The following is a 19,520-nucleotide window of genomic DNA, read 5'->3' as shown; positions in this document are numbered from 1 at the left end:
TCCATACAAAATGTCCCGGGTGTCAGGCGATAGGAATTCCACATCCCTGTATCTAGAACCGCCACTGAATCATTACTGGAAACTGGGGACCTTGGCCTAAGCATTTTGAAGGGGGGATTTGAACCACAAAATAATGGAGAAAAAATACGGACAACCATTCATAAAACAAATACAAAAATGACCAAATATTTTATTTAATTCACACACACGTTTTAAAAGACTCAAAGTTTTACAGCTGCTACTCTACAATGCTTTTTAATATTTTCACTGCACTGTATCCTCTCAAAAGAAATCTAGGAGCTGGCTAGCCAATGAGGTTTTGTCCTCAAGGGAGTAATTAATTTCCCTTGTCTGTTCATGAAGAGAGTATCTGGTTAGCAGTCTGTTATTTATCTTCCCTGCAAAAATCACCAGCCCAGCCGTGGTGGACAATAACTAGCTGGGCCAACCTCCTTGAGTGCAGGAGAGAAGCCCTCTAGACTGACACGGAGCAGGACCTCATGATCTCCTCCACCAGTGGAAGTTTGAGTGCAGGAACACACTGCCGCAGGTGTGGGTATGTGCAGAGAAGAGAGGGAGCCCATGAAGGGCATATCCACTTCCCCACGATATAACCCACTTATATACTCTTGTGGACCCTTCAGAAACGCAGCTCATTCACTCCTTAGACAACAACCATTCCATGCATTCACTTAGGAAAGCAGTAGGCCTTATGCGTCCACGACCATTGGGGTAGAGCCTGTTGGATGCACCTCACAAATATATAAACTGCCACAAAAAAAGTATGCCCAAAAAGAGTTGGTGAAATTCCTCACCCAAAGAAAGAGGAGACAGTTTACGCACCCCCAGGTGAGCAACAGCTCAGGCACTGCTGGCACATATTTCGGGTCTTAACAGCCTACTGAGGTTTCAGGATAAATGTCTGCTGGTTAGGTAAAAAAGGGGAGTAAAGGATGCAAAAAAAATTAAAAATAATGTTGGAGGTGCTGCTACTCACAGGTTAGGGTGTTTTTTCTGATTTATTTCTGGTACCTAACTCAAGGATGCACGTTTCTGGCCACAGAAAGGTGAAAATAAGAGACAAACATGTGATCAGCAAGTTATGCACTGCAATCTCAGCAGCAACTGCTCATCACACCATACTTTGGAGCTTGCTTAATCACACAATAACCACAAAGTCCAAAGAGATATATAGCAGTGCCTTGGATGCGTACACACAGCTCACTAACCAACTTAAGAAGTGGTAGATTTGTTCTCCCCCAAACCTACAGTTTCAGTGACTGGCCCGAAACCGGTGCTTAAAACGCCCTAAAAGTCAAGTGTTCCTATATTTTAATATGAATCTGACAGACTAAGGCGCTGAGGTCCCTAGACAGTTAAAGAAACACAAGATTTTCCTGGAAGGTGTATAAAAAGCCAGTTCCGGGGAATATAACTATGTTAAAGGTACAGTGGTACCAATTCTGATACAATCCAAAGTTTGCAACAGGGGAGCCTTTAAAATGTCAAGTAAGCCCACAGTGACAAGCACAGTAGTTCATTTGTGCATTTGGGGTAATTTATTCCATATAATACATGCTTCCACCCACATCCCTAGAGGCCTACGAGTTCACCGCGCCCGCCCCCAAAACACACAACCAAGGCCATCGTTTCGTGCTTACCTTCCCACTCCCACCAGCAATTGTCCCATTTCTATCCCTAAATATCTACACCTGCTGCTATGGGACTGTGTATGGAAGATATGAAAGCACAAATCAAATGTAGACACTGTAACCAACTTCACCCTTATCCCTCCAGCATGAGCCTTGTTTGAGAATGATTTTGGAAGGGCATCTAGTCTAATCAGCTACAATTGTTCACTTGGAGCTAAAGGAATAACCCTCAAACTGTATGTATGTATATATATATATATATATATATATATATATGTGTGTATGTGTGTAATATTTATATTTACATATATATATATATATATATATATATATATATATATATATATATATATATATATATATATATATTCCAACCATGCCTCCACTTCTTTCAGTAGCGGCTCAGTAGCACATAGGAGTCCGAGGTGATCCAATGAACCAAACCATTAAATTCTTTCATTTAATAAAACCGGCAACATGATACAGTGGCATACAACATAATTGAAATTCACCAGCTATGGTTATGTCAAGTAACTACAACTTCTGCCCCTTCCATGCACAGTGTTGTCATCAATGATGTTATCAATGAGGAAATAGTACATTCCTTGACTGATGTAATATGTGAGGTCGTTTGAAGTGCATGGAGAATTGTAGGTACTTGAAATAACCAGGAGGCACAGCCCTCTTATACCCATTTGTTTTTTCATTTTCACGACACAGATACTAAGTCATGTTGTCCTGAAATGGTGACTGCAACATTTCTCCTTGTTGCAGCCAGTCAATCATAGTGCAAGCTCCCCATGGAGTGAGACTGACTTGAAATGAGGCATACGTGGCCAATTAGATTGCTTTGTTACTTATAGTTGCATGCTTGTGAAACTCCAGCGAGAGTCTCACGAAACCATCAATCAAGATACAAATATATTTTCAACCTCAGTTTCTCAAAAACTACTGTACGGACTTACACCAAATCACAAGAAGCACGCTTTCCAGGTAAGGCTCTATCTTTCTGCCAAATTTGCTGTAAATCAGTTTAGCCTTTCTGGGCTGTAGCGAAGTTCAAAAACCCCTATGGAAATCACAGGGGAAAAATACTTTTTTCTCGGTCCCTACTAGACAGCTCCCCTTAAATCTTTCAAGAAAGGAGTTGAGATGGACTGACTTTTTTTTTTTAAAGAATGTTTCGTGAAGATTCGTCAAATGATGACAAAATTATTAGCAAACCAAAAATCACTCTCTCTATGGTAACTAGGTCCTAACTATAACTACACATTGGTGACTGCCAGAGACATTATTCAGAAGTGCTTTTCAAAAGTATGCAAGGAAAAAGTGTGGCTGCGCAGCCGGTGTCAGTAACAGGGATGCCTGTAGAACAAAATCATGGAAGCAACCAGGGCACTGGTGGAATGAGCACAGTGCATTCCAAAGGTTCTCGTAGACCTAGGATAAAAAAATGTATACTAAAGATGACCTAGGTAAAAAAAGGATTTAGTCCCTGACTTGCCCTTCTTGGTTCCAGCAAGCCTACTAAAGAGCTTATTGTTCACTATGTCCTATACTGTACTGTCAATGAAGAAGGATACTGCTTGCCTGAGGTCCAGTCTAGGCAGGCTTTCCTTTTCCTAGGCAGGATGTGGTGGAGGAAAAGAAGATGGAAGAGAGGAGAAGTGAGTTATACGAAAGAGCGAAATTAGCTTGTGTAAGAAGGATATTCAAAGAAACCTGATTGTCCTGTAATAGGAGCAGGCTCTGTGCAGAAAGGGAAGAGGTGGTTGAATGCAGAGTGATGATTGATCGTCATAACACATTTTCCTTGCTCAATTGAGAGTGCTCAGATTTGGTTGTGGTCAGTCCTCCCACACTTTCTGCAGGGCTCGGGATAACAGCAACATCAGTGGAAAGACACAGAGCAGGCCAGAGAGCAGCAGAATCTGAAGCATCTCCCAAGGAACCAATCAGTGGGAAGTGTATAGCACAAAACCAAGGATATTTCCTGTTCTGATATGGCAAAGAGATCTGTGAACAAAAAAGTAACCTGCAAAAGTCTGACTCCTCTAGAGAGAGGAGAATGAGAGCATCTACCCCAACAATGAGGGAGCATGTCAGGTTAGCCACCACTAGAAATATTCCATGTTGGCATGCCCACTTCCAAGGTGAACTGCTTCCCAACATAGCATTCTGGACTCCACCCGCCCTGCCTGTTGATATAACGAACAATGGTGGTGCTGTCCAATAGCAATTGGATGTTGCTCCTTGAGAAAGAAGGCCAACCATGCAATACACACACCCATCAGCACGGCGCAGGTGCTGAACTGACGGAAACCAGAGGTCCCGTACCTACCTGTCGGCATGATGAGCATACTACCCCAGCGAACTGACATCCATGACAATGGTAGCTTTGGCTTACAGGGGGCTGAAAAGGCGACCCATTAGGAGGTTGGATAGGTCCATCCATCAACCCATATCTTGCTGCATCGTCTGGAAGATCCATGCCTGAGCCTGGAGGATCACTTGTTTTTGCAACCATTGCCTCTTCAGACACAAATCTAGGGCCATCATCTGCCATGAGGCACCAAAAGGATACAAGAGGTGATGAGGCCTAGCAGGCAGAAAACCAGTAGCACCAGTATCCAAGCTTGAGTTAGACATACAGGAATCATCCCCCGAATATCTGCGATCCTCTGAGGAAAAGGGAAGGTCTTCAAAAGGTTTGTGCCATGCACCACCCCAATAAAAGTTAAAAGTTAACTTTTGTGTGGGAGTGAGGTAGGACTTTTTGATGTTGATGATAAAGCCCATGTTGTACAGAAGTGTTAAAGCCTACTAAAGATGTTCCTGGATTAGTGTCAGTGAAACCCTACTTCATCAGCTAGTTTTGTAGGTAGAGAAATACATGGACTCCTGACCTACACGGTGAAGCTACACACCAAATAGCACCTTTGTTAAGAAACATGGGGCTGTTGTCTTGTCTTAACAGGTGATATGCACAGTGAAAATCTTCAGACGCTACTGTGAACCTCATCTAGCTCTTGGGAACATGGAGGATTTGATGATGAAAATAGGTATCTGGAGAAAAAGTGACACCAACCAGCCTCCCAAGTTCAAGACCAACTGGACCTGGCTGAGGAACAGCAACTGACTTTCTCTTCAGTCATTCTGTGTTAAGGTGTATATCTGTAAGCCTCGCCTGGACATATGCCAAAAAAACACTTAACATTTCAAGTGTAATGTCAAATAGTCACAACCAGTTACGGTGTCCACGGTTTCAATATCACATTTTAATATATGTTTGGATGAATCTAGTCTTTCAATAACCGGATCTGAAAATCGCTTCTTAGTGTGCTCTAGCAAGACAAGATGCTGGAGGCAAAATGTTTGCAACCAAAATTGTTATGGTTCTTGGACTCAAAGCCCAGAGGGGCTTTAGGAAAGGCATTTTTTATCTGGTTCAAGGACGACATTTGCACCACTAGTGTGTGTTAGGACAAACATCTCCAAAAATGAGGGAAAATTTGGATTCTGGGGAGAGGTTCACACGTGGTTCACTGCTAGGCTAGCCCTGGCTTTTTCCCTTGCTACATGAAGGGTACCTTCCATATTGACTTTGTGTCCGGTGCTGTAGCTGGCTAGAAGGTCAGCATCAAATGAGGCCCCAAAGAAGTTTGGTTGGTTTCGACTTTGCATTAAGCAGCGGACATCAGTGAAAGAGCAGCATTAGGAGGCAGGTTTAAGCTGCTGCAGTCACTACACCCAATAGAAAGGGGCCCTCCTGGGGAGTAGCCCAGAGGGTTTTAGGCCACCCTGAAAAGATCTAGCACTGACAACAAGAAGGTCTTGACCTGAGCAGGGTTGCCAGTAGAACCAGGGAGCTTCAACCTCAGCTTCTTAACTGCAAGAGTTTCTCCCAATATCGATGAAATGTCCCATTTCGGCGAACGGCACTATAACTCCAAAAGGTCCCTGGAATATGACCTCATCCTTTAGGAAGAGGATTCCTCTATCCTATGGTGCTTTGTATGATGTTTTGTGAGAAGATTTCTTATGAGTAAGTTCCCGGGAAGGTGACTTAACTTTTGGAGAGGCATCCGTTTGTGGGTCTTCCCGTGGCATTTGATGAAAAATAATTTGGCCTCCAGCTATCGGATGGGCTGTGGGTCATGTAAGTACAAGAGTCCTCCTCAGAGATTTTGAGTTCACCCCCAGACACCAAATACAGTCACAGCTGGGATCCCAAAGGGACATATTTTGTTGCACCATCTGCAAGGACTGAAGCCCAAGGTCCATTTGATCTTGTCACTAATGAAAGCTGAGAATTTCATTGGTGAGACAGTCAGGACAAGGCATGAAAAAACAGGAACCGATGTCAGTGCTGGCTGGCCCCTTATATATCTTGGTAGCATCACGCTGGGAAGTGGAATCGTGGCTAAAGCCATGTAATGTGACATCGCAGCACTGGACAGTCGCCGATGAGAAAAAGGAAATCAAAGACATAATAAAATATATTTCAAAGACTGATGGGTTACATGACTATCCATGAGGTTGTGACAAGTGTACGAATCAACAAGAAACAGACTTTAATCTCCACTATTACTAAAAATACAAGGCAAAAGCAAGGTTTGCACCAGAGCTATCCATGATGTTAAAAGATTATTAGAATACCAATGCGCATTGGGTGATGACCAGAACTTCTGGATTTCTTCTCAGTGCCCAATTTGTACTGTACTTTCAACTTAAGGTGTATTAAAATGTATAACATTTTAAAGTTAAAGCCTGACTGCACGATTATGTTCTTTTACCTTGCTGACAATCGTCATATCATTTCCATTGTGCTATGCTCTGACTTGATCCTCAGCTTCCCTGAATGGATCCTTCAGATAACACTGGAGACTGAAGGAAGCTGTGGAGCCCTAGTTAACCACTGCCACCGTAGTACCCAGACACCTGGGAGGCAGGGCGGAAGCGCAGTGTCACTGCGGTATCTTGCTGTGTATATAAAGTGACTGCTCCCTGTTGAGTATGAGTGTGTGAGGGAAGAAAGCTACAGTGTTTGATTGGGATAGTATTACATCATTTACAGTCGGCGGTCATCACACGAAGGGCTGTGGAAGAGTTCATGATCCTGGAAGGGTGTCCAAGAGGAATTATTTGCGGCTACCTGTACTTCGGAGTGCATCCTGTGACCCAGTAATAAAGCTGCCCCTTTGTAACAGTCTTCTAAGTTTACATACCACAACATCTTGTGTAAATGCTACAATCATCTTTCGACACTCCTAAGTATATCCTACAACGGAATCTGGAGGGAAGGTCTAGGCACGGTGATTTGTTAAACTATGACATCATGAAAGAACACACATTACTTGTTCTGGGAAGAATCTAAGTTACTCGTTCACGGTCAACTGTAGGATGTGATGGAGCCTGCCTGTAATTCCCATTGTGCTAAGGGAGCTTTTGTGAAAAACAGGTCGACATAAGTGAGCAAATGCCACTGCTAGGGTAAAAATGAAAAAGCACTGCACAGAGCGGGGTGGAAATACTGTGATTTCAGTTTAGGCACGATCTATTTAGTGGTCATGAATGAGTTTTCATACGGCACTCTATTACCCATACGGGTGCCTGGCGCTAATCACTGCAAAGCAATGCAGGAAAATAAACATCAGTATAACCCACAAACAGTGAAGGGTGGCCCCCCGGAGACTCAAAACAGGAACTGATTCCAGGGTAGCCTTCTTTCTGCCATTCTCTTGTCCCTTGCACACGTGGATGGCGATTCAATGGTGCAAAAGTAAATCACTTCATTGTGCATATTTCCATCTTTAAAAGGAGATGAATCCAAACAGCACATCTAGTGCAACATTCAACCCATATGTTGTTTATACTACAATTTTTAAAACTGATAGGCGTGGAGAGCTTTATCATAACCAGTCTGCTTTCACATGCACTGAGGAAATGCAATCCCAGGAGAGGCGTTCATCTCTTCTGGGTCCAGATATGCCTTCTGCTTTGCCACCACAGTCCCAGGAGGTAAAATTAATCTTCTAAATTTAGACTCGTCTAGTGTCATGTCTAGTAAACATTTCCTCTTTAAAGTTCACATTTAAAAACACATTTTTCTTCGGCAGAGGAGGATGCAGAAGTTGTCTTTTACATCAGCAATGCAACATTGAGGAACTCGTGACTGGCCAGCATGTAGACATAATGTGCAAGAATCACAAAAATAGTTAGCAATTTCCTCTTGTGAGTTTCCTCCGAGGTTTGGAGTAAATGTCTTACTTTTTTTGGAATCCACAAAGGTTTTCAGGAGTATCCCTGCAATTTTACTATGCACATTCACTTTTCACAACAGGTCTAATAAAATCCCCAAGGAAGTGTGAATGCACTTTTTAACGTTTACCCATTTAAAAAAAAAATCACAAGCAAATCCTTTTTCCTGTGGATTAACTTCTTCTCCCACATTACCACCAATTGTGAGGGAAAGGGAAGAGGGTTTATCCATCTATATCCACCTTGAAAATACTACTTACTCCTGCCCCAGGTGCAAATCTACAGCAGTTTCTACTGTGGGAATGGATGAGATTGTTATGAATACAAATTGAACAACAAGTGTACATCATATTTAAGGTATCACCACTCTGGGAATGCCCACCCCAAGCCCATGGAAGCAGATCTACTTCCAAATAACATTACACTGTGCTGATATAGTATTGCCTTGGAGTAAAAGGATTGATGTGAATTTGCATTCATAAATCAATTCCTTTACTCCTGTGCGTTGAACTTCAGGGTGCGATTGGATTTGTGAGTGCAGTGGAAAAGCAGTAGTCATTTTCTAGTAACAATAAACTGTACGCAAAATTTGGACTCTAAGCTCTGCTCCATGCACCAAACAAGGATTTGTAGGACTTCCTCCCCCCAAACCCCCCTCTCTCTCTCTCGCCAAGTGGTAGGAAAGCTCTTATCTACAACGCTCCTATCTAGGAAAGACTACAGACTAACCTAAAAACTGAATTCTAGTCAAAAGCAAAGCTCAGTGTTTCACTATCACAAACATTCCAGAGGGTAATGTTCAGAAAGAAATACACTAACAATGATACTTTACCTTCTAGGGATGCTCATTAAATTAAAATAAAACATTATCATTATTATATCTAATGTAAACATATCAAAAGCACTACATCAATACAAACAACCCAAATTTACAGTTCATAATCAGTCCAGAAAAACGGTTCATAAAAATGAATCATCTTTGACGGACTGCATTAAATTCTGCTCTCATCAACAACTCAAAAGCTTTTTTTTTTACATGACACATTGCAATGTAGACAAGAGGCTAACATGATCTTCTGCCAACTGCTCACAGAGAAAAATGGTATGTCGGTCATTGTGCCTCGCAACAGCAGAGTCAACAGATGCATTTGTGACTTTTCACACCATGCCAGCCCTGTTCTAAAACACATTGGGGGTCATTTTGACCCCGGCGGTCGCCGCCCGCCTGGAGGGAACCGCCATATGGCCGCTCCGCGGTCGAAAGACCGCGGAGGCCATTCTGGCTTTCCCGCTGGGCTGGCGGGCGACCGCCAGAAGGCCGCCCGCCAGCCCAGCGGGAAACCCCTCCCCACGAGGAAGCCGGCTCCGAATGGAGCCGGCGGAGTGGGCATGTGCGACGGGTGCAGTTTGCACCCGTCGCGTATTTCAGTGTCTGCTAGGCAGACACTGAAATACACAGTAGGGCCCTCTTACGGGGGCCCCTGCCGTGCCCATGCCATTGGCATGGGCACGGCAGGGGCCCCCAGGGGCCCCGCGGCACCCCCTACCGCCATCCTGTTCCTGGCAGGCGAACCGCCAGGAACAGGATGGCGGTAGGGGATGTCAGAATCCCCCATGGCGGCGCAGCAAGCTGCGCTGCCATGGGGGATTCTAAGGGCAGCGGTAAACCGGCGGGAGACCGCCGGTTTGCCTCTTCTGACCGCGGCTGAACCGCCGCGGTCAGAATGCCCTGCAGGGCACCGCCGGCCTGTCGGCGGTGCTGCCGCCGACCCTGGCCCCGGCGGTCTTGTACCGCCGGGGTCAGAATCACCCCCATAGTCCCAAATCTAGGGGGCGATGTACAATTCTCTATCCCTGCTTGTTACCAGCTAATATAGCCTTTAGGTAAACTGCACATCTTTACATCCTCTTGGCCATGTATAATGAATTCCTCCGAGGTGTATTCTAACTCCAGTTCACTTGGAAAGCACGACTAGATGACTTCTAAGTGCGGAAAAGAAGCTAGGGCAGAAAAGAAACACAGCCAGAAGCCTAAAATCGGATAGTCTTACCGACCTCTGGAAATTCAGTGGTACTCAGTTTAACTACTGATAACCTATTACTAAATGTACTTTTCCTTCCCGCTTTCACTCTGTAAAGCCTAGGTATCATTCCAATGACTATGCTTCATGATGCGACCTCAGGCCTTCGAACAACGTGTGGTCCTTAAAAAGTCACTTCAGATAGTTAGGAGCAGGCCTTGCTCTGTTGGTAAAGGAAAAGACTTCAAAAATAATCTGGACATTCATTACAGACACAACTCTAGAAAACTTGCCAACTGATTTACCCAATTTTAGTTTCTAATAATCTAGAGGTGCTTTGGTAAATTCGGGGTCTCTTTGAGATGCTGAACTTTTAACACGACTCTGGCGCCTTTTACTTCATCAATTTGTGAACTATTACACTTAAAAATCTTAGTATTGACACAATAATAACTCTTCTACACTTATCCTTCAGACCGAGCAATGTTATTATTTTAATGTTGGGAGGACATTATGATTTCTTAAGTTTCAGATCTGCAGAAAGCCAGTTTTTATATTTTTTTTATTCTTAAAGACTATCCTTTTCAGTGGGACGGGACAATATATCATGCTGCTCTTAAAAAAAAAGTATGATTAGTAATGGATGCAGGAGACCGTTTCAATGTCGTAACTAATCACACATTTCAGATCCAGCCAATGTAAGAGCTCCTCCTACTTGGTTTGGTTGAATTGGGGGATAAAAGGTGAGTAGAGTTGTATACTGACTAAGATGGAAGGGGGTCACCAAAATGAGCAGAGAAGCTGCTTTAGTTAGCAGGATGACCTTATCTGGAAAGAAGCCTATGAAGTGCATGGGGACACTCAAGGTCTGCAGCTCACGGATATGTTTCTCACCAAAGTAACAGCAAAGAGACATGGGGTCTGATTTAGATATTGGTGGAAGGGTAACTATCACAACGGTGATGGATAATCCCGTCCGCTGAAATCTAAATCCCATTATGTTTTATGGAATTTAGATTTGGACAGACAGGATATCCATCACCGTTGTGATGGAGTAACCCATTCGCCAATATCTAAATCAGGCAATTAATTCTGAAGGCCAACTACCGCAAATTATAACTATGGAAGGGCTCAAACGGAGTCCCCAACAAAAAAAGTTAAAACTCATTTCAAGTCTCACTGGCTCATGATAAACTGAGGTTGTAGGAAACATGTTTCCTTTAACCTCAATTTATCATGAGCCAGTGGGACTTGAAAATTTCGCCCGCACCAGATTTAAATGAAGGCAGCCATTCTGGAAGACTCAGGAATACTGTTAAGGCGCTGATTTACCCAGTGAAAGTGCTCACCACACAAAATTCTAGGTCAAGGTTAGGGCAAACTGAAGGATGTTTGATAAAGTAGCCCTTAAGGGGTCCAACTCATGGTCAATACACCATGAAACACATTTGTTCCATCTCCTGAAATAGACCAACTTAGCAGAAGGATAACACACAGAAAGGATTATGTTGACCACCTCTGGTGGCAGCTGAAAGCAACTTAGATGACACAGCTGAATCTCCCATGCATGAGGTGTAAAGTCTGGAGGTTGGGGTTTAAAATCTATCTGTATGATTGTGAAACACTGTCTTCTTGACCAATTCAGGGCAATGAGGATGACTTAAGCCCGCTGCTAGCAAAGTTTACTCTGAACCTGAGGAATCAAGTGTATGGGAGAAGACACATAGTAACGCAGAAAGCTTCACCTCAACTGAAATGCTTCTCCCAAGAATCCTGCGGTGGATGCTGGAAGGAACTGAACACTGGACAATGGACATTGTTGCGAGAAACAAAAGGTGTACCTGAGGAATGCCCCACTAGGCAAAGATATCCTAAACCACCTCTGGGTAAAGCCACTGCTGGTAATCAGCAAGATGATGCTGGCCGACACTGTGGCTATGGCTGAAGGGGGGCAAAAGGATCTTTCTCAAGATGAATCAAGTGTGTCAGCCATCAGCTTAGCTCTGCTGGAGCTCACAAAAGAGTCCAACATATCTCCCTGGTGGAACCACTGCCTGCCGAGGAACACTGCAGATCCCTCACATACTAGCATGCATATGTGACCAGGAGGGCATAAGAAGCCAACAGGCAAAGCAGACATAGCATCGTCCAATCCCTAACCATTTCACAGAAAACCCTTTGAGGGCTCAACCACAGCCCCCACTGGACAATCTAGGAAACTCTTGGATTCTTCACTAACCTTTGCAAGCAACATAATCCAAGGCCCTGGTAGAGTGAGGAGAAACAACAAAACTAAACCGTGATCCTATCCCTACTTCCTAATTGCCCTGGGACCAAGAGAAAACGACCCCAACCATCATCAGCAACTATTTTCATTCAATTTCGTTCAGGAGTTAACGTCAAACCTACATCTGCATTTCCATTTCCAGCCTTACTCCACTCCAGTGAGCTATATTCCAATTGAAAGAACCAGAAAAGTCTAAAGATTGCATTTTCCCTGCATGCCTATATTCACCCCACTAAACAGGACTAAGTTACCCTAAGCTCCTGGGAAACCAGCAAATTTCACTGGGATATTTTCAATACTACCCATCTCTCAAATTTCATAAAAGTACTGACAAGTAGTGAAAATGTACAAACTGAATCTGACTACTAAAAGCAAGTGATGCAGTCTATGCGTGGGACTCAGCTTGTGAGTCCCTGAATAGTAAAATCCAGCTGGGGTTCCAGAATGCCCAGGAAACATGCACACAGTCTCCCCTAAGAGTGACATACGTTTCTATTTAGATACTGTTTATGTAGTGAGTAAAGAGAAATCTGTAGATCTTGCTCTGCAAAGAAATACCAATAAAATAAATGTACTATTGGATTTTTTTCCTTAGATATACTCACTGAAAACCACACTGGATTTAACTTTTCATTGGCTCCATAAGCCCAGTGCTTTCTATGGGTAGTCCAAGAAAAGGGTCACGACCAATGACTAAGAATCCTTAGAAGTCAAACACCATGGCAAATTGTAAAGCAACAAGGCACTACTTTTGCTCTTACAGTAAGGCCTGCCAGCACCATCCAGGAAAACTAACAGCAGTTATGCGAATACTGTATGCAGTGTCCAATGATCTGCTGATGTGATAGGCAAGTCCCACACAAACATAAAATAAAATAAATTATCCACATCTGCTTATTCGACAAAAGGTGAACACTAATGTAGTGGATGCCTTAGCTTTTACTGGGACTAGGAGAGAAGGGGCCTCCAGGAGACATCCCTGCTCTGGGACACACTAGCTGGTGTCCCTATTGCCCGGGCTGAGGTAGCCTGTAAATCACGCCATGGTCATGCGCTGTTGGCTGGGGTTCAAAGTCAGCTGCGCTTTAATCCTTTAGGGTTCGGCAGAGCTATTTTTGTCTAGAAGTGAAGGAGCAAGTTTATCGTGTTGACACTCCTTTCGGAGTTCAAATTTGCGCACACACCATCTCCAAACTTAAAATTAGAGTCATCAATAAACGAGAGAATTGTGAGCATCCCTCCCTCTTTTTGACATACGCATTAATCAGTGTGCAACGAGACTGGGGAACAATGCAAATAAACACAACATTTAAAACTACCCTATGTGCCTGCAGAGCACCCTTGCTCAGCGGACTAGTCAGTGTTACATTTTCTTCCTACTTTCACGCTAGGTTTTCACAATTTTTATGAGGGCTTTACACGCTTTCACCACCTTTCTGATAAAGCAAGGTTTTCTGATGTTACCTCTATATAAAGACCACCCTAATACTGATAATCAGGTTGGAAATGTGTTGGTTTTATTTCTGCAGGAGTTTGAATATATCCAGCACATTATCGTCTTACCTTTACTATAGTCGACGCTGGTTGTGACGCCTGTGCTTCGCGAAAACATTACACCGGCACCGGAAAATTTAGCAACCGTGCCACAGCAGCAGAAAGGGAAGCTGAACAGGAGCATTTTTAGAGATACTGGGAAATAGGGGAATGGGTACACTTGGTAGCCATCTGCAGACACTTAGCTTTCTCTGGTCAAGTAACAGGAGATCCCCAGATGTTGGTGAGTGATGGCAGAACAGAACTCTCTGCCTGTAGGAAAGACTTAGGAGCTCATTCCAAATGCTTTGGTTTTACTGCTGTAATATCAGCCCTACTATCTAGTGACACAGTTGGGTTTGATATTCCCTCCTGACTGAGTTTTTCTAAGGGATATCATTCAGTACTGGAATTCTGTGACCCCCGATACAACAGGTATTTCCTCCTTTCCAGCAGTTTTTTACATTCACATTTCACCAGGCATCTAATTTCAATAGGTTTTCTTGGTGAAATGTGAAGGGGAAAATACTGGTTGTGTGGTAAATTCGACAAAACTAGAATCTCAGTTTGGCCGCAAACTCCAATTCGCACTCTACTTGGAATGTACGTGGGACTCAGAAAAAACCCTTAGACATCTATTTTTGTAATCAGGATTTGATTCCGCTGCTAAGTGTGAAATTCGTAAAACAATTGTGCATATATATGCCTGACATTTAGGACTACCTTGCTAAAGTGGGACAGGCAAAATGTGTGAACAGGCATGGATGGCTCTAAACCCATTTCTAACCTGGTCCCACACCATGAATAAGGCTGGAATCAAAATCCACTAGAATATCGCAAAATATTAGCATTGATCTATATTACACTAAATGCTAGTGCGTCACTTCATCTGGTAATTCAGGAATTAACGAGCTCTTGAAAGTAGCAAGTTTTTTTTTTCAAATGGCCTTCTCCTTTACTTCCCACAACACCACAGTTTGACAGTGTGATGGTCACTCTGCTGCCCTTCCCACTGCCTGCTAAGGCTTCCTGATGTACTGACACTGCTCTAGTAGAACTCGGAACTATTGTAAACAACAAAGGCATGTATTTATGTATGTATGTGGATACATTTGTATGAAACTTGGCTCAAGAGGGGCAAATCACTTTATTAATAAGTGCAACAAGGTGTAATCAAAGGATGCCATATGCAACACTGGGTTTCCCAGATTGATATTGGTGTGTGCAACATGCCACCACAGTTTAATGGAGCCGGAGGATATTAATGCAGCACCAGCAGGGCGCACAAACTTTCAAGAGGCTTGTTCATCCCTACAATTTTGGAACACTTGAAGGACTGCAACAGGTGGGTGAAGACTGAAAGATGATGTGAGTCCTTGGTGTTTGTCATCAGATTGCAAAACACAGATCTAAACTTGTCAATCAGTGGTGCGCGCCAGTTTTTCCCTCTGGCCTACATCCTGCCAAACTCTAAACTTTCTAGCTGGACTTCGAGCGTTCGACAGGCTACATTGTAATAGGTATATAAATGTAAACAGGGGATCACAGCAGATTACGGTTCATACTATATGTCCTCCCTACAAAATAATATACTGTATTCCAAAAGAGTACTGAATCTACACTGTCTATGTACCGTACACAGCAAGATGAACATTGGTAGATTGAGCTGCAGCACAGTGCAAATGTGCATCTTCTACGAACTACACAACTTTTGTCTAGCACAGCTAACAGGTCTCTGCAAACAGCAGATCTAATGTTTACATCCTCTTAATGGGACAGAGACAGGAAAAGTGGTCTAAAACACGGTACATCATATGTTGCACACAATACGTGTACTTTTGGAAAAGTGCAATCGAAAGCAAGCATTGGCAAAGGTACAGCAGCGTTTTATTAACTTTTGAGCTAGAAACAAATTTGCACGCTCAAACAAGCATTGTCATCATTAAGTTTATGCATTTAATAAGTAATCACATATAATCTCAATAAATCAGCATACATGCACTGTCATTTAATAAGTAATCACATATAATCTCAATAAATCAGCATACATGCACCGTCCTCACGTTTATGCATCCATTCATTCATTCACTGTCTTATTCTTGCTTTTTCCCCACTCACAGAGCCCCAATAAAAGACAAATTCAACAACATATGCAAGATACAATAAAAGAGTAAAAGTAGAAAAAATGTGTGGGTATCTAACCACCCTGCAAGCATATGCTTGCAATATCAAAGCAATTTCACATTAAACAATTGTAGTTTTGTAATACAATACATATTAGACAATGGACCGGTCTAAGACATAGGCAGCCTTTGGAAATTACACACTTTTAGCTGACGGGGATTAGTCACTTGTTTGTTATGCAGAATTCGTCTGAAGCACCACTGACTGCTAAAACAAAGCTTGCAAGAAGATGCCCTTTGGTTGTCTCACTGAAGTGAGGGCACACTCCTTGCAATGTCTGCAGCAGCCTCGTCAGAAGAAGAGTTTCCCAGGCAGGCAAGCACATAACGCATGTGCACTCGCATGATATACAGATTTGTTTTCTTTCTATGCAGAAGTCAGCCTTGCCTACTCCTATTTAAAAGAAGGGTATGGGTAACATCCTATATATTTAGGAGAGTGAGAGGGATATCAAAGGGGTGATCTATTCCTCGTCTCACACTCAAATTCTTTTTTAGCAAGGGGGAGAACGTCAATCCTTCAGATAGTGGTTTAAGCATAAGTGAAATATGTGCAAACTAATGATGAGCATGCCCCTAAAAGAGCTAGTGGGAAGGAAACAATTGAATTTCTCAGTACTTCCAACAAAAACAAGCACTTTATGCCCCCTCTCCCAAGCCTGGTGTGCTATTTCTTTTTTGCTCCTGTGAAGTGACCAACCAGATCCAATTGCACAAAAGGTCTGTACTGGATTACCGTTTGACCGAGGAAACAGCCTGGAGTGTGTGCCAGTATTGGGATTTTCTTTACAGTATGAAGCCCGCCATTACAGGCGCAGCCAAACCCTTGTGATCCCCAGTGGGCGGCAGCAGCTGACTGTGAGCGGGAAAACAGGCCAAGCGGGAAGCTCACGGTGCACACAGACAGGAGCAGCACACGCACTGGTCCGAGGTAGCAATAGCAACAGAAAGAGGACATCATGGAAGCTCGCTTCAATAAAAAAAAAAAAATAATAATGAAACTCTGCCACTCCCAGCCAAACACAATGAAGGAGCATTTGGGATGACACCTATGCCCAGCAATGTTTGGAGAGAGGACGTGGCATAATATCCATAGCTGCAGACTTTGGAACTGTGTTCAAGTCTTGGCGTCGGCTATCTCCGAGCCTACAGAAAAAAAGCAATGCAGATACATGTCGATTGTAAACAAAATAAAACAATGGCGAAACCCCCAAAAAATGCCAATTGGAAACAAAATAGGGAACGGAAACAAAATGACATGCCAAATGCAGATAAATAAAGTTATTAGCACTACGGCAATCATTGCTGAACTCCCACTGGGTGAATATGTGCAGGAAGAAAAGCAGACATTTCTAAAACACTGGCAAAAACATAAGAAAAAAATAGTGTGCTTAAATTAACCTACATGCACAAAAAAAAGGGCAAGACTACAAGTAATAGGGCCAAGCTCCATGGGAGGGGTCGACACACAAAAAGGAGGGACATATAACAAATAATGGCCACGGAGAAGCAAGCCTTTGTGAAGAACACGCAAAGCAACAAATTAGAAGCGATGGGCGAGTCAGAAAATGCACTGCATAGCGAAGACCCCAAAAAATAAAGTCATTACAGGGGCAATGTGAATGGGGCCTGCATACTGCCCCGGTAACAGAAAACATCCTGCATATCTCACAGAGAGGATTCGCATCAGAGATCAAAAATCGATACCCAGATGCTCCTTCAAACAATGTGAAATTCTCCATAGGGGTGATACTTCCCAAATCAGGACCCAGGCAAGCGGAACGGACTGCCCGCAGATGACAGAAACATTACTATCTGCAAACCTTTAAATACCCACTCAAAACTTGTTTTGGGAGCACAGGAAAGTACCTAATCTGAATACATGCTTACCTGCGGGGCTGTGACCGGCATTCTTCCTCTGCGCTGTCTGCCTCCTGCAAAGACAGACGAACACAACTTTATATAGCTGTATATGATCAGGCGAAAATTATGCATACATAGAGTTTATTAGTTTTGTTGTGTGTGCTGTACAAAAATAGCAGATACAAACCCAAAGATAGATGGAAATTTCAAGTGGCTTCAAGTAATCAAATAAAAACAATGGTAAAGAGGCTATGTTTCAGGACTCCTCTGCTGGGGAGAAGCTAACAGTGTCAACCTGCATCACGAGGAAGCTAGGCACCTCCGCAAGAGATCCACAGCAGTGGCCTGGGACATCATGTACCTACAGATTCAAGAGCTGATGTGTACAGACCCCCTCAACAAAAGCCTGGTGCTGGACTGTCCTGTCATCCTGCAACAGGTCTCCTTGCGTTGGCTTCCAGCTCTGGTGCGGACACTGCTGCCGGTCAGTAACTCCTACCAGTTACCACTGTAAGAAATTGCCAAGTATGTCGTAGGCCTAGTGAGCGGAGTGCATGCCACTAGCAGCTCCGGGCCTTATCATCCTTGCTCATTTACTGTCCCCCTGTGGCTATTATTATTGACTCTGCTGATGCTGACATTTGGTTGACCCCTCCCTCAACAGTTCATGGAGGTCCACATCCTTACTAACCTAGCAACTTGGATCCATTTTAGTATAGGCCCAGTCTTAGTCCACACAGATAACACAATACACCCTGTAACTCTGTACAAATGCTGCCTCACCATTTTGTTGTTTGGACGCAACATGAGTCATGTACCAATATGTCAAGCAAATATCGAGATCCAATGTGATATACCTATTTCTTGAAAGTTGTTTTCCAGTTGGATATGCAGAAGTTTTAAAAATCTCAATAAAAAGAGTTAAAAAAAAAAAGAGGCTATACTCCAGGGGACGTACAAATACAAGAAGAGGAAGGAAAGCCATTGAATAAGTAAACAAATGAGAGTGACAAGAAAGCCAGCCAACAGTACGCAATGACGGCTTCAAGTCCCCTGCTCCAACTCCAAAGCTTTGTCAGTTCAGTAACAAAATGAAAACGTACTGATGGAATATCTCTCACTGCCCTGAAAAGATTACACTTTAATTTCTAGGCTGTACCTCGATAAATGTAAGATACTTATATCCACAACTGAACAATATATGCAGGCCATTTTAACCCGCTCTGTGTCCCGGCTTAGAGTTTTGCAGTACCTTAAGAGTTGATTCTCTTACAACACAAAGGTGCTAGCCACATATGAACAGCTTCGCTTTCAAGGGGGAGACACATCTTGTACTGGAGGAAGTGTCAAATGATGTTTACCCATGAGGGGGTAATTGAGACCCTGAGTCCAAACAACATATATAAGGAACACATAAGCCATCCTTTGGGTTCTATGCCAACTAACAGACAAGCAAGTCGGGCGCTCGACTTCAGCATAGCCAGGCAAAGAGTCACCAAGAATGTATCAGGACTACCTCTACTGTCTCCAAGACTGGAGAGGGCAGTGATGGGTCTGTGCTCAACATCACAAAAGATGCTGGCTAGTGTGTACTGGGAAACAGCAGGGAAGGAGTCCCTTAAAGCTGAAACAAGCATCATAAGTAATAGGAAGAAATGTGTTCATGAGGCAGTGACTACTTAGATCACCTGTAATTGCAGGCTGATATTGAGCCACCCTC

The 19,520-nt window shown here is 43.3% G+C and overlaps 1 protein-coding gene across 2 annotated transcripts in view; it reads right to left on the bottom strand.

Annotated features, from left to right (window-relative positions):
- The window catches only part of SSH2 (slingshot protein phosphatase 2), a 506,736-nt gene that overhangs the window by 220,245 nt on the left and 266,971 nt on the right, over positions 1–19,520 (bottom strand). For both annotated transcript variants that reach the window (XM_069226266.1, XM_069226264.1), the window contains one exon: positions 17,828–17,871. In XM_069226266.1, the coding sequence (XP_069082367.1) occupies positions 17,828–17,871 (44 nt within the window). The remainder of the gene's footprint in view (positions 1–17,827; positions 17,872–19,520) is intronic.

This window comes from Pleurodeles waltl, chromosome 3_1 (genome assembly GCF_031143425.1).
Source record: "Pleurodeles waltl isolate 20211129_DDA chromosome 3_1, aPleWal1.hap1.20221129, whole genome shotgun sequence".
NCBI classification, from domain to species: domain Eukaryota; kingdom Metazoa; phylum Chordata; class Amphibia; order Caudata; family Salamandridae; genus Pleurodeles; species Pleurodeles waltl.
The sequence above is the reverse complement of the archived record's forward strand: the minus strand, read 5'-3'. Positions and strand labels throughout refer to the sequence as shown.